Source organism: Siniperca chuatsi, linkage group LG1 (assembly GCF_020085105.1).
Source record: "Siniperca chuatsi isolate FFG_IHB_CAS linkage group LG1, ASM2008510v1, whole genome shotgun sequence".
NCBI classification, from domain to species: domain Eukaryota; kingdom Metazoa; phylum Chordata; class Actinopteri; order Centrarchiformes; family Sinipercidae; genus Siniperca; species Siniperca chuatsi.
In genome coordinates this window covers 17,098,352-17,125,246 of record NC_058042.1, presented here as the reverse complement: position 1 = coordinate 17,125,246, position 26,895 = coordinate 17,098,352, and the positions used below count along the sequence as shown (strand labels likewise).

Genomic DNA, 26,895 nt, shown 5'->3' with positions numbered 1-26,895 from the left:
TGCAGTTCTACTATACACCTAACCCCAGGTTTTGGAGAAATACCCACTGCATACTAGTAGTGATTTCACTGGAAGCAAATCATGCTCTATTTTGTCTGACAAGGCAGAGCAGCTCATGCAGCAACATGCTGTCATAGAACAAATTTATGAGGCTCAGGTACTATGAGTAAGTTACACTATTCTTCACTGTTTCTTTGACAGGTCTATTTTGTTCTTTAGCAATGAGTGCAGCAGAACACACTTTTTTTAAATAATTTTTTTAACTAATGGTACATTTGTAAATACCTAACTGACCAAGTTAAGACACAATTCAAAGGCTTAATGCTTTATTTCATAGATCATCCATAAACCAATACATTATCAAACATTATTTATTCATTCTTTATAAAATTAGACATTTAGAAACATAAATTGTTTACACAAAAGTCATTATTAAGTCAGTAATTTTTTTTTAATTTTTTTTGTGACAGACTTTCTGATGGTCAACACATTTGAATAATTTCTGCAAGTTCATGGGGAGGGCCATCATTTGCCAATGCACAAACTTTAGTGATGGTGACATCAAGCAGCAACCCAAAGGCTAAAATAAGTTGCATAAAATGCTTCTGAATTTCAGTTTCTTTTGAATGTTTTTGGAAAACTAACTTTAACTATCTTTAAATCAAAATCAACCTTTACCATGACAGTTAACTCTGTCCAGACAAAGATGGCATGGGCATTGCCAAGATGAATCCATACTGTAGTAGAAGATACTGCAGGGAAGATCATGGGCTTAATATCTAAAAATAAACAACCACAGCCTCAGAAGTTACCCAAGTTATCTCTTGCCGGTTCAAATATGGTGACCTTTCTACTGTGGAGCTGCTTAATTACTTTTCTCCTTGCATACACTGAAATGTCGTGACTTAAAGGTTAACTTCTCCCAGCTGTTATATGCCAAGGTCTTTGACGCACAGTTTAAATTGAAGAAGAGGTAGATAGCCTCAATCCTTCAAAGTGCTTGTAATCGGATAGTGATGTTAGTTCACAAATGTCTCATATGAATAGAAGTTTAAATATCAGTTTCTTGGGATGGACTAATTAACTAACCTCAAATGTTTGAAGTGAACTATGTTGACCTAAGCAACAAGTCTAAATACGCAACAGTTGATGGTGAACTATAAAACAACTAAAAAGGTGGTTTAAGAGGCCGTCTCTGACAGTAAATCAACATGGCAACACTGTGTGCATGAGTAAAACAAAATATCTAAATAAGTTATAAATTGAGCCTCTGTTCCAGTCAACTGAACACTATTGTTAGACTGAAAATTGATAAAAAATAAAATAAATATACAATAATCAATATAACTAATTAATCAATCAAATTAATTATAATGATGTAGACTCTACAGTGGTTATTTCAAATACTTGCCATAATAGCCTGTCTTAGTATCAACCCATTTGCAATGTAACTCATGTGACCCATTACTCAATTTCTTACCCTCGATACCTTATGTAGGGATATGTCAATAACTTGGCTTCAGTTGACCTGCCCAGCCAGACAATACAAGACAGCACAGAGGTCACGGACCATGTCCTTTACCATGCCAGTGGTGCTCTTCAGGTGCAGACGTCCTAGGCCAACGTCAACAGGGTGCAGGTGGAAGATACACTGGAAGAACGCTCATGGACGCTGTTGTTATTATCCATAATTCCTGACACAAACTGTGTCTTTGAAGTGCTGCAGCACCCAAGGGTGTCTGCCAGTTTGGGGCAGAGGGCCAGAGCCAGCCTCTGGAGGACGAGGTGGAATTTCCTGCGGAAGCTTCGGTTTATCCAGAAGTAGAAGATGCAGTTGAGGAAACCGTTTGAGGTTGGCAGCCAAACCACCACAAACTCAATCCACTCTGGTACGCTGCTACCTGAGACTGCTGTGGGGCAGAAAACATGGGGACTGAAGTGGGGTGAGTATCCACAGCATGACAATGACAGCAGCTTCTGAATAAGAAAAGTGGTTGATCTTTTTTTTTATGAAAAGGGTCGCAAATTAATGTACATAAATTGATTGAAAAAAAAATAATTTGGAGATGTGAGTCTTTCCCCTGACAGCAATGATATAAAGCCATCTACTTCACGTTTATAGTCTAGATATAAAAGTAAAAAATTAATTCATAGATTTGGTGGAGAGGAAGCAACCACTTAACAGTGAGGCTCACTAGCGTTTGGACAGCAACACACTTTGAAGTTTCAGTTAAGACTGTCAGCTTCATTTTGCAGGGATTTTCATATCAGATGAATTACGGCCCTCTTTGGAAAAGGTCTTCACTTCTAAAAATATTCGGCCACGACTCCACTTTCAGTCTTGATAACTCCAAGACAGCACATGGTTGAGGTAAATGAGAAAAAGTCAAAAAAGGTCTGAGTCATAAAACTGGCCTTGAATCAGTATATCGATGCCCAGAATTACATAAATAACTTTGACAGCTATTTCTCTCAGCACAGTTCCAGCTGAAATCAATGGAGAAATTTGCAGAGGGGGAAATGTCCATTAAACGGGCATTTTTTTAAAAGGAATTAATTAATCTTAGATATTCAAATACCTACTTTTGAGTTCTCTTGCTACATTTGAAACCAGAAATTTGACTTAAGCACAACAAATACTGCAATATCAACAAAGCCCTGGTTGAACTTTGACTTACTTTGTAGATTCAAAAACATGTGAACACCTTAAAGCTAAAGATCATATACAACAATGACGTGTCATTTCCCGTATGTGCCTAAGTAACCATTGTACAGTGATTTTGCACATCTTCAGTCAAGGTGAGATCAACTGGGTACACATTAGGAGGTTTAGTTTTAAAACCCTAAACTATCCTGTATTATTAAAGAAAATGGCTATGCAAAAAGTGTGTTACAGGAGCAGATTTTATTTCAAAAACAGGTAATATCTAGTCTAGCTATACATCAACATGATGCATTAGTTACAAGTATTCTCTACTTTTCTTCATTGTGGTGTACAGCAATAAGACAACTTTCTCAGATGATTCTGAGCTGGTTACACTGATGCAAGAGAAGCAACACATGTATATTTTGGAGTAGTCAATACTTTGGGATTTTAGTATATTTAGATTTTCAGTTGCAGGTTTGGATAATAAATCTTTGCACTTACTGAAAATTTAACACCTTTGTCTTATTTTTTTTAATCGAGTTCAATTATTTGAGTAAATGCGCAGGCAAACAAGATGCTCTCACTATGAACTATGCAGGTACATTTTAACTAACCATAATGCTGGGGAGCTGTGGTCTGTAGGACAGCGTAGACATCCATCCATCGTTTATCTATATATTCCAATAGTATCCTCATTGATACACAGTATGTTAGAAGCAATTTTTTTCAAGGTTTATTCCCACTGATTAATTGCTTACCATTGTAGATCATAGCTGCCATGCAGGGTGTCCAACAGGTGTAGTAGGCTGCCATGACAGGCACAAGCACTCTGGATGCCACATTGTGTCTGCTGCGACGCGCACAGTCGTATTTGCGTAATTTGAGTCTCTGTCTCTTGGCAGCGCACCACACTCTCAGGTTTGCGTATGTCATGATGATGGAGCAGGGGAAAAATATAAAGCACGTCAAGCTTAGGGAGTATCCAACATTCGTCGAGTAGGATGGATTGCAGACCAGTGAGGCAGTAGAAAAATTAACCTCGATAATGCCATCTGGAAATGATATTGGCGACAGTAAAAAGGAAGGGAAGCACCAGGCGAAAGCAATCAGGAGCAGTGTCCTTTTTCTTGTCATCAGAGATGAGTACTGCAGCGGGTAAAACACAGCAATGTACCTCTCCAAGCTTATCGTGGCCAGTGTATACATGCAGGTGGAGTAGACGGTCGCATTGCAAAAGGCCACGACATGACACAGAGTATCTGGTCCTTCAGTGTAGTCCTTTAGCAGACTCACCCAGAGATTCAAGGGCATGACCAGCAGTCCAAACGCAGAGTCTGCAGCAGTGAGAGAGAGGAGAAAGTACCGAGAGTTTCTTGACCAACCAGCCACGGAGGAAGTAATAACCAGGAGAACTGCAATATTTCCTAAAGTGATCATCACGCCCAAAACGATTATTATGCTTACTTTCACGGACCGGTGGGTCAGCTCCTGCAGTCTCTGAGGGTCAACACCTGACAGGTTGGAGTCGTCAGAAGTCGAGAAGTTAAGCGCTGAATACATGTTTTTTTCTTCTTCACAGTGGCATGAGTGCAACCAAAACATAAGGCAGGTGAGGCAAAAATGGTTTGGAAGACAATTAAAGATATAAGCAAATATGCGGGGTTACATTAGAAAGCAGCGCTGCAGCTGCTTGTAGCCTTTTACCTCAACAATCAGTGGCACACCTGGTGCAATTAGTGTTGTGCGTTAACAGTCTACCTCTCCAAGCATCCGCTGCAACAGTATCACGATTTCTTTCACGGGCATCGAAATCATTTGTATTGTATTTATATAATAGGTCTTTCACTGGTAGTTAATTGTGTTTCTACAATATGATACACTAAGGTACTCTTGCCATAGGCTTTATGATGCAAGGTATATTGACGCAGTGCAACTTAAAAAATCCTCCAAAATATAAATATACAAATTGCTATTTGCATAAGTGCTATTCTTTAAAATTATTTTTAGGCAATTGAGGGATATTACATTTCATGCAAAGTGAAGACTTGAATCATCTCAAAGAAGTAAACCAGGACATGAATTGGAAATGGCAGAAACAATCTTTCATCAGCCCTAAATGGTGAAAACGATGCTTGATTAACGTTATCCTCACTTTCAGATACCCACTATACACATGCTGCAAATTTACATTCAATTATGATTTGTTTTATTCATATATTTATTTATAAAATCCAAATGTAATGAAATCCAAATGTATGCATATGTGTGCATGTACACATTGAATTGGAGCTATTTAGCAGAGTTTCAGGAGCAGGACCGCACCTCAAGCACACCACTTCCGGCATTCCCATAAATACCCACCTGACCATCTCCTCTTCTTTCGCTCTCGAACCGACATCGCGCAACTTCGCCCCGAGCATACTCGTTACTACGTCACCCTACGAGCAACTTCATCCATGCACTCACCTCATCTCGAACATGGACTTCGTCTCACTATCCCCCATCGGACGAAATCAGGATAACCACGTTCAAAGTTTCCATCAACCTCGCCAGCAGAACAACAGAAGCCAAAAACTTCGCCACCGCCTCAGCGCCTGACGAAGCGAGTGAGTCAAGCAAGCCCCTACACAGTCTCTTCCTTGCCCACCTCCCTCAGCAGAAAAGAGAGGAAGAGGCAATTCAAGGACAGTCCATCGGCGCCGCTGCAGTTCTCCGACTCCATCGCCTAACGGGACAACTCCGGTCCCCGCCATCGTCTCGACCACTACGGGCTCACAACACGTAGCCGGTCGCAGCGTCACCACGCTCCAGCGAGATCCCCTGAAGACCAGCCTTCATTAATGAAATTCCGACCGGACTGTTGCCGCTCTACAAAAACGGTAAAAGATAAAGAAATTGTTTTTCACAGAACAGACAACAAAGCAAAACTTTCCAACACACTCATATCAGCCTGTCATGCGCATAGTTTCGTCAATACATCGTTCTTCCGGGTGACATCATCACGCACACCCCAACAGCGAGCCCACGTTAAAGGGACAGTTCACCAAATCCTTCAGCTCAGGACAGCAGAATGGCCAGCAACAATGAATAACAGGAGTCACCACAAACAACCTCTCATCATATCTTACATAATCACCTTCAGATGGAGCAACCAACACAATAATTCTGGGACACTTCACCTCTCATCAGGTTTTTCTACACCAGCAACAACAGCCTACATCATCCAGGGCACTTTACATTGGGTTGTCAGCACCTCCTGTCATCCAGCTCCAGCAATCACATCAGCCAGCCTTAGCAGGGGAACCTGGAACTGGGATGCCAGCGTCCCCTGCTGCCCACTCCCAGCAATCGCAGCAGCGGGCACCGGGATGCCAGAACTATTTGGGAAATTGTCATTGGAATCATCACCATCTATCATGGGCGAACTCCAACTAATCAGATCAACCGACCATAACGTAGACAAACTCTTACTGAAGCCAGCCGGGAGAAGAGCAAAAACAGCTTTTTATCAAGAAAAGCTTCAGTGCCATTGCTCTTTTCCAAATAAGAATACTCTCCACCTCTGATATAACCAATGCTAGAAGCCTATATGCTAACCTCTTTAGCATTGTGGTTTTCGACAGTCACTCCTCACACACGTCGTCACGCTCACCTAACGTTAGGACTGCCAATACTTCCTCATAGGAAGCTAATCAGTGCAAATGAACCATGGCACAGAAACAAGTGCATAGCTTGAAGCCCGGCAAGAGGGATTATCATGATTTCATGATCTCTCGCAAGTCCAGCTGCCTAGTAAGGTTAACTCGTAGAAAAGGTTTCAGTCGTAGTCATCTGGACACTGTTTTCAGAATCAAGACGTTTCGGCTCCCATCCGGAAGTCATTCTCAATTGTGAAAAAATTGGACGGGAACTGGAAATTTAAGCTAATCTGAGTTACATAAGCCCTGCCCTCAGGAGGGAATCTGCCTGAGTATCTGTTAATAGCTAGTTTCACCTGAAACTAGGTACGACTGAAACCTTTTCTACGATAGAACACTCCTGGACGAATGAGGGACTACACCGTCTAGTAAGGTTAAGCAACCACGCCAGCTTGCTCTAACTGGGGCTCCTGGCACCGGGATGCCATCGCAGCCCAGCCGTGCTCTTCCAACAACCACAGCAGCTGGCTTCAGTAGGGGCCTTCAGCACTGGGATGCCAGTATCTTCCATATCCCAGCTTCACTAGTCCAAGAAGCTCATGTCAGCTTGAGCAGTCAGTGCCCCTCCCCCTCCCGCCTACTTCCAACAGCCACAGCAGTTCACTCTAGCAGGGGAACCTGGCACCGGGATGCCAGTGCCTCCTGCCGCCATACGTCCAGCAATCACAGCGGCCATCGTTAGCAGGGGAACCTGGCACTGGGATCGCTACCTGCTGCCTACTACAAGCAACTGCAGCAGCTTGCCTCAGCTGGGGCTCCTGGCACCACCACCAGCAGTCCACTTCCAGCAGTCGAGGCATTCGACGATGGGGTGCCAGAGCCCCCTGCCGCCCACTTCCAGCAACTGCTGCAACCTGCTCCAGACAGGGCTTATGGCACCAGGATGCCAGGATCTTCCATCTCCCAGTCCCTGCAGCTCTCATCCACTGTAGTCTTCCGCACCAGGATGCCGGTGCCCAGCTTTCCTCCACAGCCCTTGCAGCACCATGATCCTTCCATACTTAACTCTGGTCTTTCCTCTCACCCTTTTCCAGCCCAGCAGGCAACTATCAACTTCACCCCGTTTATAGCCAGTCCTCCCATTTGTCATCCTAACCTTTATCTCCTATCCTTCTCCAGTTCCCACCAGTCTATGTCAACAGATCATAGACATACACAGATTTTGCTCTCCTCATCATGCCTTCCCTTCATCAACCACCTACTGACAGATTCCTTGAAGGACACAAAGGGCAACTCTACTTGAAATGGAGAACACCAACAGACTTTGCTCATGCTTTCTATCTCTTCAGAGATGTGGTTTACAATTTCCCACCTACCAGCAGGAAATGGACAATTATTTGGTCATCATACTTAATCTGGCCCTCCATTTTGGAGGTAATGGTTTCTACCATATCACATCCACTCTGCTTTCAAAGCCGCAGCCCGTCTTCAGCAGGCCAATGAGAACAGGCCAGGGCACACTTGACAATTAAATTACTGCCGCATCCTCGCTACCCATGCAGCCCTACCATGCTCTACATGTGGTGCCCCTTCTCACCCAGCCTCTTCCCGATCTGTTGCCACCCACACTAAGCCAATTTCCTCCTCGACTGATGCTGCACCAAATGCCAACTTCTCTACCCCCTAGGTCACCTCATCTTTGCCTATGTATCATTCTTCAAGGGCGAACCTTATCTCTGACTTACTATCATTTGCTTTCCATTGTCAGTGAATAAACTAACTATTCCATCTCCCTGGACGTTCCAAGCCATGCCAAACTCTGTGTTTGCTTCAAACTTTTCGCCAAATGGAACGGGATAACCTTATTCTATGACTTACAACTGACTCACCCACATGACATCCATCTGTACGCTGACCCTGCTTCTTCTGTCGGGGTTGGGGGTTTCTACAATGGAAGATGGGTTGCAGAAGAATAGCTCGCAAGTTAATGCCAGGTCGCTTCCTCCGCTCTCTTCGAAATCTACCCCATAATTACCGCAGCTATTCCGTGGGTCCACGAACGGTCGTGCAAAGCCCATTCTCTTACTTCGACAACCTCGCAGATGTAGACATAATCAGCAAGTTCGCTCCAATGCCCAATCTATCATACAGTCCATGCATTCCTAACATGGCACTCCGTTAACACACCTATATTTTCTCTGCGCAGCCCATGTTCACGATTCCAGTGCCATCGCTGACTCCTGTTGCCCATTTCAGAAGTTCAGAGGCTCGGACCCTCCGGTGGATATCTTCAACAGCTTATCACCATCTCATCTTACTTGAAAGCTTAGAAGAGTTTCTGTTACCTTCACAACAGTATAACATAACAACCCGTTCATCAATTTCGTAACCATGACCCGTTTTGTTACTCAAGCCCTTTTCGTGATGGACATCAAAACATGTATTATCAAAGTTTACCCTAGCAGCTTTAGCATCTCTAAATCCTAACTGGCAGCCCGGGTCTGGCCTCCAGCCATCCTCTGATAACTTAACTTCTCAGAGGACTTATTTGTCAAGAGCCAGCTCAAGTCCTTGCCACCTTCCTCTTACCACTGACTTGCTGTCAGTCTGCATCCACACCATCTACTCTGGATACAGCCTCCCCAGTGTTGCTCAAACTGTAAAAGCCATGTTCTCGCTTGCTTTCGGTTTCCTCAGACGCTCTGGATTCACTGCCTCTACCTTTCGCTTCGACCCACGCTGTCAAGCCTGCATTTCCAACTCTAATTTCTCAATCAAAACCATGGTATTTACTTAAACCGAACCAAAACCTACCAATCTGGTCAGTTTACACCTGACTTTTAGTTCAAAGTTCAATCACAGCTGAATACTTTCGAGACCCTTGCAATTCCAGAAATCCCAGCATAGCCATGACAGATTATCTCTGAGTTCGGAAAAGTGATTCTGGTTCCGCCAGCACTTTCACCACATACTCCACCACATCCTTGTCCGGCATTTCTCCCATCCAATACTCGGATGTTCACTCTTTCAGAATCATAGCTGCCACCTCGGCTTCCGCAACGGCATCCCCAAGGACTTGGACAAATCATAGACTGTTGGTCCTCTAAAGCATATCGCTACTCGATTCGTTAAGATCTCAAAGATCTAAGACCCACTCAATCTTGTATCAAGTAACTGGAGGCTTTTGGGTGTCCGGTGTGCCCAGGTGCAACGGCGGATTCCCCATGAAGCTTCCCCACACAAAGTAATAGACAGAAGTACAAAAGTTCAAGCTTCACTCATAATCTTTCGTTTTCGTCAATAAATCACTTAAGCACATCTGTTGATGGTGTGGTCCTTGCTAGTGAAATGCAAATATATTTCTGTAGCAACTGTAGGACAAAGTACCAGGAAATAACTTAATCAAACAAGAGGGGCTCATTGTAGACCTTCTCTCAGGGAGGGACAGGAACGATCACTCTGATGGTTTTGTATAAAGTTTTTTTTTTTTTTTTTCAGGTATATCCCAATACAATATTCACATGCCATAAGTACATTAAGAGAGTTATTGGTCTATGTAATCATTCCTCCTGTCTTTACTAGCTGTGAAGCGATCTTTTCCTAGTGCGACTACTCTAAAAAATGGGAGACAAAATTCACAGCCCTTGTTCTGTGCAAAAAACATTTTTTAAGTTAAGTCAATCAACTAATAACTCCCTCAATGTACTTTATGGCATGTGAGTAATGTATTGAAATAGACTCAATAGATCTGAACCTATCCTTTTAAGGTAGTATTTAGGCACACAGTTACACTGTTGAATTCTGTTTCTGTGACATGCTACTGATGCAGTTATTTGTGGGCATCTGGATTTTTAGATACAACAGGAATCCCCCAAATCTACACAGGTTGAGGTTTTATCCATTAGTACATTATAATATAGGTGCTGGGTTAAACCACACTTCAGTAAGCTGACCTGTATGCTCTATCTGTGGCTTCATTAATTACAGTTAGCAAGACAGTTTTAGCCCTGCAGGGCTTTTATCGCATCCAGTAGGGTTGTCTCACTAATTGGAATTAATAAAGGTGTGATGTGAGTGTAAAGTGTGGCCTCTACAGTACTATTAAGAACTATATATCCAATATCACTCATGCATAATTCATATGACAGAAACATTAGTAGTAGTAGTACAAAAAATATTGTAAAACAGAACTACTTTCATGCTTTACAATTTTACAATTTATATGTTTTAGCATGACTATTTTTTAAATGGTTTTGTTGTTGCAAATGATCAGGTGGAAGCAAATAAAAAGGCCACTGCTGACTATATTCACAACTACCCATTCCATCAAGCTCCAAGTGTGCAGGGCAGCCCACCTTGGCAGGTTTCATCACCAACAATAACAATGAGTCAGTCAACAATACATCACTATTAAGGTCCCACAGAAGATGTACGCTCTGTCACAGCCTAGGAAGCCTGACATCTCACAACCAATCTTCGTCCAATTTCCACAATCACACGCCATCACTGTCAGGGTTTCCTTCACCTCCTGTTCCGGTGAAAAGCCTAAGTGTTTTTGCCTACACTGCTGAGTGGTAGCTGCCAAATTTCCTCCTCCTTCAAAAAAAACAAAACAACAACAACAAAAAAACATGACACAAGGGCAAAGAAAAGGGCAGGAAAGATTGTCACTGACCTTTCCCACTCAGGTACACATCTGTTTCAGATGTATTCTTCTGTGTGGCAGTCAGTCCATTAAACAGCACACACTCTTCCTAGGCACAGTCACCCACTTCCCATCCCCCAGGGACACTAATACCACCCATGATTTATTATATTCACAGACAGACAATATAGCAGACAATCAAACAGTCTTACATGTCTTTGTGGCTCCCATCTTTATATATAAGAAGTATGTGTATTTCGCCTGAGAGAACAGAAAATTTATCCCATGACCTTGAAAAATAGCCTTTGTGGAAATGAATAGGACATAAATTAATGTGTACATTGCCAGAATACACAAACATGGTTTTACTTTGTGCAGAAAACATTTAGATGAATGAAAAAATGTAAAAATGTAGAAGTCAGTTAAAGAAATAATATTTTTAACTCCATGATGTCCTCTCCTTGTTGAGTCCCACAGTAGCTTCAAAGTCATCAATCTTTCTCAAGAATCCACTGCTGATAATATTCATGTTTTAATATTAGTGGCTGCTGCAATGTGCCATGGGAAGACATTTTCCAATAAAATGTATATGGCACAAACAGAGGATGTAAATATACATGTATATACAGTATATGGCTCTAAGACATACAGTTTTTCTGCTCTGCTACCATGGCCTGATCCCCCAGAGGAGAACTGACAGCTATCTGCGCTTGATGTATGTGTTTTTTTCACTGTCCTAATGAGTGGATTTCTCTTGGTGATGTCTAACACAAGGCCTGGAGGAGGGGATGGACTCCAGGTCTTGCGTTAATATTCTCAATCCCCCTCCCCCAGTCACACTGCTTCATGTTCATTGAACAGTCAGTTGCATGCTCCTTACTTGATTCTGTCTCATTTTGAAAGGATGTGGAACCATCAGACAGTTACAGATGTAGCACGAGATGTTATATATATTGCTTAAGTGCACAGAGTTTATGGTAGCCTATTTTTTCAGGATGTCTATACCAGATCCATTTATTTCTTCCCTAAATGTTGCTCCATTAGCTGTAAAATTCACTGCTTGTCCTCATGATGCTACAGATTTGACTCACAATGAATTAAGTGGTTTGTCAGCCAATGTAAAGCCAATGTAGCTGAACATTTGGGCATTTTTTTAAAGAGTAACCTAATGCACTTATTTTTTTAAACAAGGAAGAGCACTCTTCTCCACAGTTCATTCATAAATCCAGCTACTTTTAGAGTATTTCTGTGTGGCTCAAATCATGACATATTTTTATGTGACAGAGAGCAAGTTTTTGTGTGTGTGTTTCTATGTTGGGTCTACATGTGGGTGTGCACACACAAGCAGTACTTGCCCAAAGGTGCATGTGTAAATGTAGTTGATCCCATGCAAACATGAGTGAGATAGAGAGAGGATGAATCCGTACATGCTTGCAATTGAATATCCTGTGAGTGGGTGGACTCCGCCATTGACCACCTATTGTACAGCACTTCTTGATGTGGAGGAAGGTAGCCATTGATTTGATCTGTCTGTCCATGTGTGCTTGTGTGTGGGGGCAGCAACACTATCTAATTCTACCAGTGAGGGTTGATGCATGATGTTTAGAAGAGATAGTATAGCAGGGCGGTGAAAACTTCATGTCTGCCTTGACAGTCTGTCTAAATGATAACAGGGCCCTGCCAGCACAGACAAAACCAACCTGGCAGGTTGGATGTTATTAAAGTGGTGTCTAAGACATATCCTCATTGTGCCTACCCACCAATGTATACTCCCTGTGGACTCAAATGAAGAAGACCATCCCATGCTGTGTGCGGAGATAAGTGCAGAAACTCAATGGAGAATGTACTGTAAGTGGACTGCTTATACATATTCATGCATGGCATATCAAAGACAGAAGAAATATAAATTAGTCATATTCAGATGTGACTGAACAATTCCATACCAACAATATTCATATGGTTCTGCTGTTATATAATCCTTCCATTCTTGGACTATATCTTTTAATCTGAAAAGTGACTCCAACACAATCTTTAATGGTTTTGCTGAAAATGGGGACAGCATGTGTGGGGTTCCTTTTGTGTTTTGTGAAAACTCTGAAAGAAGACATACCAGAGGTGAGACAGAAGCAACAAGACTGTGGGAGATTATTGATTAAGTTCAGTCAATTAAAACAAGCCTATCTCAGGGATTTGCAGAGAAACATGCAGCATTCCTAAATGCTGTATGTGGACCGAAAAGATAGCAATCTGGTGCTCCACATTCCTAAAAAAAATCCTGGGTAATTTAAGAAGCACATATTGACCCTGTTACACAATGTTTGTATGTCATAGTGCCTCTGCTTCTCTCCCTTGCACAAAAATACCTACACTGAGGCTAGAATTTAAGCCTTGCATAACAGCTATTCCCCTTTCATTTCAAATGCCTGGGTATTGAATATCATTGAAGATCTTTTTACTTTAGTATTTGTCAGAGAATCACCACTGAATTCAGCCAATGTACCTCTCTGTAGTCGATCTTATGCAACAGGGGTCTCATTCTCTAACATGTCTCCTGGAGAAAGGGTTGTGGGGCATTGAAAAAGAGGCCAAAGAGGGCAAATCCTGCTTTGGTACTGCTGTGCACCAAGCATTATACCATTATACTAGCTTCAAACTAAATTAATGAATGAATAAAAGTGTGTGTCTGTCTGTTGGAGACCTGTTAAATATTCCATCATTAAATGTTGTTCAAATATTGATACTGTGATGCTGTGTGTGTGTGGTAATTTGTTTTAATTCTTAAAATGTTCTACAATGCAAAACTTTATGCTGTTTAACAGCTAGAAAAGCTGGACCCATTGATTTGACCTTTAATTTTTTGCCTGTGGTTGCAACTTACACACAGCCACACTTTGGTAGCCTTGCTGGTCAGCAGCACAGCAGCTTTATTCTGAAGCCAATTGCTCCCCATTGCCTCGAAATGAATGCAATCTGTCATGTCCAGATTTCAAGGTATTTCAAGATGATTTGTATACCTTCTACACCTTTACTGCCAGTGCATCATACTGTGAGTTTGGAGTCTTGTGGCCAATGTCTACAGTACAATAGTGGTTAGAAGAGACATTACAAAACATTTGAATCATTTCAACATATTAATCATATTTAACTTAGGACCAAAATCTGAACTTTTCTCTGCAGCTTATCTGAACTGCCATTTCATCATTACAAGACTGTGCAAAGACTTCAGCCCTTGCAGCAAATGGGCAAATCAAACCCAGCACTTTGTACAAACAGAGAATTTTGTTCATGACCTGTAGCTCATTTAATTTGTTGTCTTTTCTGGTTGGATATGACGTTTAAATGTGCTATCAGTAAAATAATATCTAGCAGCAGCTGTAGGAATCTGGTCTACAACATTGGCAAAGATGTCCTTCCTCAAAGCACCTTTTCAGCAAAATCTGAAAAGCCAGTAAAACACTATCTGCTATGGTAATAGCTCCCATGAGGCATTCATTGGTATGGACTTTTGAACTTTGAACTTTGTGAGCAACACTAAATGCTGCAGTAAACTTTACAAGTAAAATAAAAACAAGCAGGAGAGAACAGTGGTATAGATGAGTGAAGAATATGTATAGTATGCTTTTAGTCCTTAGTATTTGTGAGATCTGCTGATGCAGTGTTGTTCACTGAAATGAAAACATTTGTATGCTTGGCCCCCAGAAGCACATAATTTGAGATGACTATTCTCTCTGTGCTAGTAGAGGTCACCACTGCTCTACAGTCTAATACTGTGCCGTCTCTAAAGCGGCACTCCACTCCATAGAAAATTGGGATAAAAATGACAGATGTGTAACTCCAATAATAAGACCATGTCTGTGAATTATTGTAAAAGCTGAAAAAGTTACACAAAGTAAGGTCTACAAATATTGTGTTTGTATCTTCACGTAAAATACATCCGTGTCCATCTCTTCACAAATTGTCTAAGCCATAAAATATGGCTCATATTTGTTTTGGTAAAGTTTGACAATGAGATGATACATTTAATTTGTGAGGGTGAATAAGCCAAAACATGCTCAATCATAAATGGAGTGTATTTTTCTGACAATGTGAATGAGAAAAACCAGCAGAAAGTATTTACCTTCCTCAAATGGTTTAGTTTCTGAATACCCCTTGCACTAGACACCACCCAGACCACTGCCATCATGTCAGGGTGGCCAAGAGGTCAGGCAGGAGAGGAGAGAAAAACTTTTTTTGAAACAGTAAATAATAAAACAGATAGGAATTGAACATGCCTGTCTTTGACTTAATACCCTATTGTATGGCCAGTTCACGTCACAAAATAGATGAAAATACTGGCTAGCTTAAGTCAGAGTCTCCTTTGTGACTGCCCTTTCTGCACAGCTGGTGACTTTCTCTTATTTATTGGTTCCTGTTGGTTGTGCAGAGAAATATTTATTATCTGATGTCATCCATGTGTGCGTCAAACCCTGCTAAGTAACATGCAGTGAATGACAATGAGCCACTGAGTGAAAATTGTGGCTGAAAGGGCTGCATTACAGTTATGGCAATAATTTGTTCCTCTACAGCTGTACTTACCTTAAAAAATGCAGAGTTTAACAGCCCAATAAGCTGTCGTTCAACAACCACAACAACAACATCAACAACTTTTTAACAGAATAGTTATAAGGCAATCAGAAAGCCATCACCAAACATTTGTTTTCAAAATGACTGTGTTGGATGTGGTTTTGATGTAGTTCTGAATTCCAGCCTATGGAAATATGAGGTCCAGTAGAGCAGCAGGCCCAGCAGAGTGGAGCTGGAGATATTGCTGTTAATTCTGACCTAAATGTTTAAACAAAACAAAGAAAAGTTTAGTTGCAGTCTGTAGTGATTTTACGTTCTATTAATGGTTAAATTCATATTCAAGTTTGATGAACACAAACCACCGTCCAATATTCGTTTGTGTTATAGTAATCAGCTATTGTGTTCATTAATAATAGCCCAATTGCTTATTTTTCGTTTCAGATAATGAGGTTTTAGTTATATACAAGCCTATATTACTGTATGTTTATTTCCGCCACTACAACCTTCCTTGTGTCTCTTATAAATCTCACCTGCCTGTGTTTACGCCTCCTTTGCAGAGGCAAAACTGGCGCAAATGTGGGACCTCAGTAAATCCTCTGTTAACATGTCTCCTCCTATTATTCGCAGATACTCGCACAACTGACCAACCTGGTGCATCTGCTTTATAAATACAGCACATGTTTGAGGTAAAATTCATCACATCGGCACCTGAAAAACAGATGCAGAACAATTAAACAATTAAAATTAACACTGGAACACAGTTGGTAGGAAATCAAAACAGAGCTGTTTTATAATCCAATTATAGTAAGTCCAATACTAATTTATGTACAAATACCAATGTAATAAAATCAGTAAAATAAATTCAATGTGATTAGTCCATTATGTACTATATGGTAAATGGACTGCATTTATACAGTGCTTTTCTAGTCTACCGACCACTCAAAGCACTTAACAACACATGCCAACATTCACCCATTCACACACACATTCATACACTGATGGCAGAGGCTGCTATGCAAGGTGCCAACCTGCTCATCAGGAGTTCAGTGTCTTGCTGGACTGGAGCCATGCTGTCCCTATACAGTATACATATAAATACTATGTACAGTATGTTTTCAATATTTATTTGTGTTGTTTTGTCTCGTTACCCTACCATAATGTAGCCCCCTCAGAAAGCACACACACACACACACACACACACACACACACACACACACACACACCAGTTCACAGGCAGCTCTGCACATAAAAGTGACAGATACTGAATGGTTTATCTCATATTTTGAGGACCACGTAAAAAGATCAAAAGCAGAATCAATGTAACGCACACACCGTCAACTTCTTATCTCCAGCCTCAGGACTGCTGTCAAGCTTAATAATGAGCACTTATTAAATCCGTCTGTTGGGTAAAATCACTTTATTTACCATGCTAACAGAAAATCAGATTGTAGCTGCTGATTCAATCTTGCTGGAGAAAACAAAAACACATTTAAAAGACTACAGAATGAACATAAGATTGCTCATCTGCCACCCAAGTCTTCAGCACCAGACCGTGATAAGAACCATCTTCAGCCTTCATCTGCAGGCTTAGAAGAAGAAATGTTATTTGCTTTATTACCTGATAGTATGGTCCCAGTTGTTGTCAAGACTCAATAATGGTGTTGTCAGACAGCTTTTACTGCGCAAAACATAGCATCTCAAAGATTCTTCCAGGCGGTGCAATCATCAGAATTGATACAGTCAGTAGTATTGGCATAATGGATGTCATTGATTTCTACACAGAGTATTCTGCAAATTTGATTTGCATTAAATGAAGGATTTTTTATTCTAAGTTAAATTCCTGTGTGTGTGACATAACAACTAGAGGCAGAATAGATGCAGTTAATTTCCATGTAGTGCCCATAACTTTAAAAATATATAAGCTTGATAGGTAGCTAGCTGATCTGCTCAAATCAGCAAGGTGGTTGCAGGTCTAGGGAGATGTCATGAGGGTCTCACTGAATGCTGAAATACACATTCTGATTCACAACATGTATCTTCATTCATCTGAGGAGGTGGCTGGAAATGAAAGACGACAATCCATCACCCAGTATGGTTTTTGCCAACACTGAAAACTGACCTGGAGTCCAATAAATACCACCAGACAAGGGGCACAGTCTAGTCAAAGACGCTGCTGTACAGAACTCCTGTCTCTCCACTGTCGCTACACCAAACAGAGCCACTGACGGGGCCATACTCTTAGCAGAGTGCATCACATCAAAAGCGATGTGTGAGCACTACTTACATGCAGATCGCAAATGGTGGCAACGTCACATTTCATAAATGACTGTTGCTCGCAATGTGCAGATAAGTTTGCATGTCCTCTTACATGCTCATGCATGGGTTGCAATTATGGCTTGGTTAAGTAATGTTAAGTAACAAGACTAAGAGTCTACAGCCATGCTAGCTGCTTTGAGAAGCTGTACTTAGGCAAAGCAGTGCTTTGAGCTAAATAGTGATGTCAACATGCTAACATGGTCATAATGACAATGCTAACAAGCTGATGTGAAGCAGGTATAATGTTCACCATCTGAGTTTAGCGATTTAGCATGCTAATATCTTTTAATTAGCACTAAACACAAAGTACAGCTGAGGTTGATGACGCTAGATGAAATGTAACCAAAGTGATTACAAATCAGCCTGAGGTGGACATAACTGTTTGTACCAAATTTCATGGAAATACATCCAATAGTTGTCGAGACATTTCACTCTAAACCACAAATCTGAACCTCATGGTGATGCTAGAGGAAAAGTCAGTAGGTGAGTAAAAAAACCATAGCTGAGACAACAATCACCTCATTGGCTCCTTACTGCAGCCACCCAGGGCACATTCAAAATATTCAAAGATCTGACGTTGAACTCTATTCATTTTCCTATCCATTTCATCACTGTTGAATGGATAGAGCACTACACTCATGTAGAGCATGCATTCCTGCCTATTCTTCATCCCCTCCCCCTCAATCTACATCCCCTCCTGTTCCCCTCCTGGATTCACTGCTGTTTATCTAAGTAGGAGCAAGTGCTTGCAGAAGAATCCCCCAGGATTTCATCTTCATATGAAACTTGTTTACCATTCACATATTGGTGCCCAGTGTGTAGCTGCTGCCTTAGTGTGTAGAGGAGAAATAGGGAAAGATGGATTTATGGTATCCAAACATTACAAAACGCAGCATGTTCTATCACTGAAAACAGAATAAAAGAAAGAATGACACTGGCCTATTTTAATGTAGTTGACAGTTTTATATATTATGGAGTTGTCAGCCCATTATTGAAAGGTAGCTTGTCAGAATGAATCTACCTTGCTGCTTGATAAATGAGACCTGGTTTATTCTGGGTTTTTTTTTGCCATTTTTCCTCTCTCCACCATTCTTTCATAACTATTATCTTCTACTTTCAGGTTGCACAAAACCACAGGTACAGGACATCTGTGTCTGACCTGTCAAGAGAACAGGCTGTACTGTGTTTGTTGGGACCCTGGTGAGTCACAAAACATGGGAGGTCCCTTTGGTAAGAACCATTGGTAAATAAATGATTTCACTGTGTATAGAGATTGCATAAATTCATATAATGATTTTTGCAAATCTCAGAGGTTGCATAGATTGTTATACAAAGTATACTGTCTTCTTAATGGAATATTTTATCCCCGGCTGTTTGAAATTTCCTTGTGTACACACACTCTATCCTAGAGAAAAAAACATGACAAAATAGTAGTGCAGCCCCAAGCGAACCTTTCAGAATAAATATCTCTTTATTCTGGTGAATTTAAGAAGAAATATGAGAACGTTTGGTTCTCAAACCCATTTAGAATAATCACACACAAGGAAGTATGGATGTGGACTTGTTAAATTATTTATCCTTTTAATTTTCTCAAAGACATCCAGGCAAACATTCACTCAGGGACTGTCTTTTTCTGTTAATTCACTTAAATGTCTGCAACATTTTGTCAGTACAAAGCTCCACTGCTTGGGGAGCTGTTTTAGATTAATTTTTGATTTTTTTTTTCATGTTGTACTATAATATCACCTTTGCACATAAGACTTTACTACAACAAACATTTCTGTAGGTCATTTTTATCCTTTGAATCCACATCTAAGACATGTGTATTATGTATTACAGAGTGAAGAAGTGGAGTTATGTCAAGCAGCCATGGTTTCAGAAGCTAAAGTCGCAATAACTTGTCCAGTAGAGAAAATAAATAACTGGCTGTTCAAGCATTTCCATTTATTACATTTCTCCTGGATGAATTATCAACATACAATGACTCAAACGATTCTGAGAAAAGTCAACGACTGGGGCAGATCAAGAGTGTTACTGTTGTGATGGGTGACTCATGAACAGACAAGGCAGCAGCACAAAGACATGTTTTGAAATCAGGGGTCCAGCAGACAGACTACTTATTTTGGCATCTTGACAGGGAGGTCCTGTGCACCAATTCGGATAACATTACACCTGAACCATCTGAGCTGTAGACCATGGTTCACTGTTGCCAGTCACATAGGCAATCAAATCAAAAACTATTCACTGAAACAATAAGCTTAGTATTATTGCTATTTGGGGTAGGTGTGGCTCAGGAGGAGGAGCGAGTTGTCCACTGATCACAGGGTTGGTGGTTCGATCCCCACCTCCTCCTGTCCACATGTGGAAGTATCCTAGGCAAGACACTGAACCACAAATTGCTCCAGCACCCTGGTTTGCTAGCACCCTGCATGGTAGCTCGCTGCCATCAGTGTGTGAGTGGCAAAAACCTTGTAAAGTGCTTTGGACAAAAGTACTAGTGCTATATAAATTTGGCTTAAATGTTCCAAATTAAATGGGTGATGTAAGAGACAAAAACCTGTTTGTTACATGCAACATCTGAGAGCTGATTGGTTGTTTTATCTCAGTTTGCTTTTGGTGAACCAAGACTGCAAGTAAGTATTAATACATGCTAAGAGTGCCTGGCTAATAGGAGCAAAAAATATTTATTATGTCAATGTTTGAATCACAATTGATAAAAATCTTAACTACATAAGTGATTAGGTCCAAGATAAATACTGCTAAAAAATTACTAAAATTACTCAAAAGGACATAATTCACAGGAATCAATGACTGTGCCACGATTAAGATGAAGAGCATCTATAAATATTGAGGCAGTGCTCTTTTCTTTTTTTCTGTCCTAAAAGCAATGTTTGTGACAAACAAAACTAGATAGGACGGCCTTAATAAGCCCCCAGACTATCCTCCCTAATCAGATCATTAATCACCATTAGTTTTGTTGGTAATACTCTTTAAGAGTCAGATCTTTAGATGCTCACTAAAGAGATACAGGCTAGATTTACAGCAGTATATTTAGGTGTAATTACAATGAAACTAATATGGTTACTGTAATAATAAACAAAAGTATTATTTGATAGTGAGCCTGGTCGAGAAGAGTCAGTATAGGTGAACTTTAGTTCCCATGAGCAACTGTATGAACAACTAAGTGAATTAAAGTTGTTTCTGTTGGTTCTAGATAATTTGTTTTGCATATAGTTTTATTAAAATTCACAGGACAAATAAGGAGAGGCAAAAACTAATACTGAAGCAGCTTTTCTTAGAATGTAGAGAATTCAACTAGCTTTTATCAAGGCTGCCATACACACACTTCCTGGTCAGTTCACTCAGTTATGAACATCAACTCAAAAAAATCAAAAAAGAAATCAAAACGCACCCATGAACTGCAACTCAACAAACCTTTTATTCTACTGTGTCTACTGTCTACCATATCTATCTGCTGTATCTTTACAATGTACTGGTATTGTATGTGTCTTATATAGGCTGATATTCTAGCAATGAGTCCATTAATTAATCATTAACGCAGCAATACTGTGGAAGCCATAGTGATAATGAATATGGATATTGGCAGCATCGCTTCTGTCAAATGGAGGCTTCATTATGGGCACGCTGGCACAGAGCAAGAAATGTGTTTTTTGGCTTCTGCTGCATCCCATGTGTCACAGACTTGACAGCTCGCTTTCATCCCCTCCTTTTACTGTAATTTCCACTTGTGGTAGCCAAAAAGAATATGGGATCAAACAAAAAAAAATGTGTATGTTAGTTTACGTTCATCTGCTGATTAGTTTGAGAGAAGAGCTACTATTTAAAATATAAGTAGAGTTTGATTATGACGCAAAGCTCAAAGAACATATTTTTCTTAGCATATTTTTGCATAATATATTTCTAGATTTTTTGCTGGGGTTGTGGCTCAGTGGTTCTCTCCCTCAGCCTACCTTCTTTGTCGACTGTGCTCATGTCCACTGTGTTTATTCAGGACATGCTTGGATAGAGTCCACCCCTTCTGACCCAAAATATGAATAAGCAAGAATGAAAACTAAATAGATAGTTATATTATTATGAGGGAAAATTCCATCAATAGTAGTTAACTGTTATCCCTGAAGATTGTGTTTTGTTTAAGTGACACTATTGGTGACAGGTGGTCAGTGCAGTGACCTAAATCCCATCACACTGGAATGTGAATCACTCCAACTTGTGAAAATATCAACTTTGTTTGGGCAGCGGGGTGTTTCAGTATAACCTTTCTACCCTTGTTTGCATGGATTTTTTACCACCCCAAAAGAAATGCATGTTAGGTATTTGTCATGGCACAGGTAGTACTGGTAAAATGATTTGATGTTAGGTCAAGGGTATTTAATAACCATTAAGCCTTATGGCCATACCATCTATTTTCAGGTGACAACATACACTGAATGCCTTCAGCAAGAAGGAATGTAGGCCTTACCTGAACCCCGGTGAGCTTGACTCATTTTCCATAGGCGCTCCACTCGTTCCCCGCAGTGTTGCACGCCCTTGCTTTCTTGGGTCGTCAACCATGCACTGAACTCAAAAATGGTTTCAGTTAACTTAGATACGTCTACTTGTCTTTAACAAGTAGACGCAGAGAGAAATTAAACCAAAATACTTCTGGGATGAGGGTTATCATTCATTTTCTCAAAAAAAGAGTTACTGGCTATTCTGCTGCATTGACTAAGCCACTGCCCTCAAACTTGGAGTTGGTCTCTTGGTTCTGTGGCTGCCCATTGCCCCTAATCATTATCAAATTTTCTCTCTCTCAGACCGCTTCTCTATTTTTTGACCTTTAAAGGTCACTGAATAGGTTTCTTAGGATCTTTAGAAGCTGCATTATTTGAAGTTTCTGGTGGTTTTATTCAGCCATATTAAGGTTGATTGACACTTTTTCCAAACTACCATCACGCAGGTTTCCACTTTGTCCTTACTGGCAGAAGAAGTCATTACAGTGTTGTATGGTTTAATCAAAATCACACATTTGTCTGTAAAAACACATTTCTAAATTTTGTTCTGACATCACGTTTAATTTGAAAATCAGAAAATGGTGTGTTAATTTTAAGGCATGAAGACATTCAGTATATAACACTACAGAGTAGAGTATTAAAGGATCATTCTTCTTTGTCATCTTACCTTTGATGTTTATTATTTATTCTATTGAAACATTATTTATTTTTATGTAATTCTTAAGTACATGTTGTAAGAGTTCAGAATTAACAGCAGAAATATTTTAAATATTCTTGAATCCAAATGCAAATGTGTACTTCTTAACTATGTTTTTAAACCTGTCAATTAAATTAAGGGCTTTAGTTATGCAGAATATGAAGAGTTAAACACTTTCTCAAACAGTGTCCTCCTTTTGAAAAATCGCCTTGTGTTCTCTCCCAGTCACATTAATTCTTCAATTTAGTTCTCCACATAAATTAGGCTGGAGAAAATCTATTCTGCAGATCCTGTCTACAGTATTACTAGTATTGAGTGTTCACTAATTTAAACTGAACTCTGTTGTTTGAAATTGTTGTTTGTTGCCTAACTATTGGGCAAATAATCTTATTTAAAGATGGAAACTACAGCACCTTTAGAGATCAGATTCCATCGGCTCAATATCTTATCATATGGGTTTCTTTTTTTTTTTTTGCAGAACTGGGGTGGACTCATTTAGGACAGAAGGTAATCTGACTGTCCAAAGATGCCAGTACCAATTAGACAACATAAGCAGAAATAAATACTAAAATAAATAATCTCTTTGGTTATGTATTTCTCAAATTAGTCACTGCATTGCTTTTCTTTGTATTTGCCTCTCTCTCCGACTCTTAAAAGAAAAGCAACAAGAGTGCAAACATGGTTAATATTTGCCCGTAGAAAGAAAATATATAATTTAGCCCTGTCTCCAGCTTTTATTGTTTTATGACTGAAAGATTGGTAAGTTTACTTTTTTTTGAAACCATGTGTATCTTCGCTATTCGAAAGTTTTAAAAAGAGGATTAATGTAACTCTTCTTGCTTGTAGAAGAACAAGTAAGAGATGACTTGTTTGTAGATGGATATATGGAGGTCAAGTTGCTGCTTCTAGCTAATCACCCACTTGAGATGCAACAACTACTGTGCAACAATTCCACAACCAACAAATCTAATTATATGCTTCCACTCAACCCAGTAATCATTGCAAATATTTTGCTCACATGACAAGTTGTTTTGGTATTTGAATGATTATCTTTCTAACAGAAATAGAAATATTTTAACGACTAAATATTCAATTTGAGCAACACCTTTACAAGAAAGTTGTGTTTAGTAGAGAGAGTGTTAGATCAGGAGCAACAACTAAAGTTGTGTTTTCCATCATATTTGTAATTAATCAGGATGTGATCAGTCCTGCAACTTTAACATACTGACATGAACATTTCACATAGAATACAATCTTCAAAGACATGTGTACTGGCTCGAAAGAAGCACTAACAGATAGAAGTCAAAGCCCACTGATGTCAAGTAAACTGATTGTGTAAGTTTTTTCTCAGTATAGAATAACAAAACCATGTCAGCTTTCTAAATGATTGATCACTTGAGCATATGGAAAATAAATCATATTATAATATCATGATATAATATGTTGAGATTAATGTAGTGAAACAATGGCCAACCTAAAAAACAGAAAAAAGAAAAATAATGAACGACTTTGAGAGTGAATGTGGAAGGAGACTTGAATGGGTATGAGAGGAATGTGAAAGATGGAGCTGCCTGCCACTGACCAATGGCTGCATGATGATGCAGTAACCCTAATTATCAGACAACTCATTTAGCCTGACAGAATGATTCACAACCTCTGGAAATATATGTGCTATATCCATGGTGAAACTCAATAACACACACATACACACACACACACACACACACACACCAAGGACTACATCAGAAACTGCTACTATATTGAACGATATGTATGCTTGTGTGTATCAAAAGAAGAGAACTAGCAAATTTTATTTTACTTTCTTTCTTTCATCTTTCCATCAGTGGAGATCCATAACTTTGATTTTTTTTGTTTTGTTTGTTTTTTTAAACTGCGCAACTAATTAAATCTTTTTAATTCTTCTATAATTGTTCAAATTGCAACATACCCTCTTTAGGGCAAGCAATCATTCTATTTTGTTTAAAAAATGATCCAGATTTGATGGGACCCTTTGTTGCATGTCATTCCTTCATTAATTTCCTGTCATCTCTCTACTGTTGCCTATCTAATAAAACCATAAAATACCCAAATAGATAATTGATCAAAATTGTCTGACTACAAGGGTGCCTGCAAACATTTTCCTTCATATCTAACACAATGGTTTTCCATTTTGCATGTGAAATTGCAGTTAATTGTGAAACAAAAGACATATAATAGATAGCTTGTGGGAAATGTCATTAACTTAGCTTGAAATTTTAAATTTTGGCAAGTAATTAGTAATTTTATAATAGAAATAGTTGGTCAATTTGGTATGCATGTGCATTGTCTTTGAAAACATTGAAAAGTCATGTGCATTGATATGACTTTGAAAAGCTTTCACTTACTTGAAAATAACACATCGCCGTTTTTACGGAAAATTAGTACTTGTGCGTCATAAGAGAAAATAAAATACACTGGGATATTACATCCTCTCTGTAACTGCATGTCTTGCAGAATTCAGATAAGAGGCTGTACCTTTTTTGTTTTTTATTAAAACACGTGATGTATTTTTGAATCTGCATCTGATGTGTTTGATTTGTTATGTGCCAGTATAATTATCATGCTGTTTCTAGTGACCTCTTAGAGGTATGCTGCGTCCCCCATGTGGGAGTATCAGACAGTGCTGCCCAGCTCTGCTCTGAATGGTCCAGCTTGAGTAGATGCTTGACTCTCAATCAGGCTGATCACAATCACCTGTGTGATGAATGTGTTTGTGCCTATATATTGTCTGCTCTGGGTTGTGATGGTGATTTGACAATCTCTGACAAGGATCTCTGTTTGATTGAAATGTTGCTCAATAAACATTTGCAGCTGTTAGTACAGTGTGTGGATCTTTTGTTTGATTCTTGCCTTTAGTTTGCTTTTTGATCCAGCACCTGTATAAGTCTTCTTCTTTTTTTTTTTTTTTGATGTGTGTACCCTTTTTGTCTTAAACACAAACGTGAAAATGAATGTTGTAAGTGTGATTCATACCAGTGTTATTCAGCCCATGGCAACTCAGTTATACTAATTTCAAAAACACTGTTGTAGTACTGGCTGTGATAAATAGCAAATGCCTAATGCTGTATTTTCCTTTGTTTCTCTATCAAAGGGTTTAGGACTTCACAAGATTAAACTTCTGCTCTGTTGTTATTTTACATTTATGTATGGACAGATGATCAAAAGCAGCCTTCAGAGCTTTCTGCTGTAACTGCCTGAATTTAACTACATTGTAATACACCACACACACTTTTAAAATACCTGGGCCAGATTTTGTGTTGTAGCTGCATAACCAAATAGTCTTTACTAAGTCTATTTTTATTTATTTTGTTAAACATTTATTTTTCAGTGTAACATGCCAAACAATAGTTTATTTCAACAGTTTTTATGGCTTGGTTAAGTTGTAACAGGTCAACTCAGGTCGGGCAGCTATTTTGGTAGATTCCAGATGTCCATACACCCTCAGTGCACCATTCCACTGGCAAAAACTTTCTTTCTTGTATCACTGTTTAATTAATGTATGCAATGAAAAAAAAGTATATTTTCATGGTAAAATGCAAGCATCTACAAAGATCAACATCTAAAAAAATATAATAAACTCTGACAATAAATCAGCTTGAACTGATAGTAACGTTGTTTTTGCATTCAATAAACAGTATACTTTCATTTATCTAGACCCTCAGTCCAAATATATTTCACGTCTCAGTGTCCTGACACAAGATGGGAAATTGGCATAATCTTGACACCATCCCTTCAGACAAAATCTGTGGCAGTGATAAAGCGTCAGTCAAACATTTTAAAATGTCAGGCACATCGATATGAGGCAAGGCATTGGTGGAAGTCTGTTTGTGCCAGAGGGA

At 39.6% G+C, this 26,895-nt stretch overlaps 1 protein-coding gene and 1 long non-coding RNA gene across 7 annotated transcripts; one reads left to right on the top strand and one right to left on the bottom strand.

The window, feature by feature from the left end:
- Positions 1-309: 309 nt before the first annotated feature.
- Positions 310-6,549, bottom strand: zgc:162592 (uncharacterized protein LOC561993 homolog). Of its 5 annotated transcripts, none has more exons than XM_044197236.1 (3): positions 5,009-6,535; positions 3,406-4,218; positions 310-1,910 (listed from the first exon to the last, which is right to left on the bottom strand). In XM_044197236.1, the coding sequence occupies exons 1-3, from the start codon at positions 5,043-5,045 to the stop codon at positions 1,615-1,617; spliced, it is 1,146 nt and encodes a 381-aa protein (XP_044053171.1). In that variant the 5' UTR covers positions 5,046-6,535; the 3' UTR covers positions 310-1,614. The 5 variants fall into 5 exon arrangements, with proteins under 5 accessions (XP_044053171.1, XP_044053191.1, XP_044053181.1 ...); XM_044197256.1 differs by having other exon boundaries at positions 3,406-4,158; positions 5,009-6,534; XM_044197246.1 differs by having other exon boundaries at positions 5,114-6,533.
- A 41-nt stretch (positions 6,550-6,590) lies between these two features.
- LOC122876641 lies at positions 6,591-26,660 on the top strand. 2 transcript variants are annotated; one of them, XR_006378101.1, is made up of 4 exons: positions 6,591-12,778; positions 16,121-16,179; positions 18,930-19,039; positions 23,496-26,660. It is a non-coding gene; the product is annotated as an uncharacterized LOC122876641 (long non-coding RNA). The 2 variants fall into 2 exon arrangements; XR_006378103.1 differs by having other exon boundaries at positions 19,649-26,660.
- The last annotated feature ends 235 nt before the right edge of the window (positions 26,661-26,895 follow it).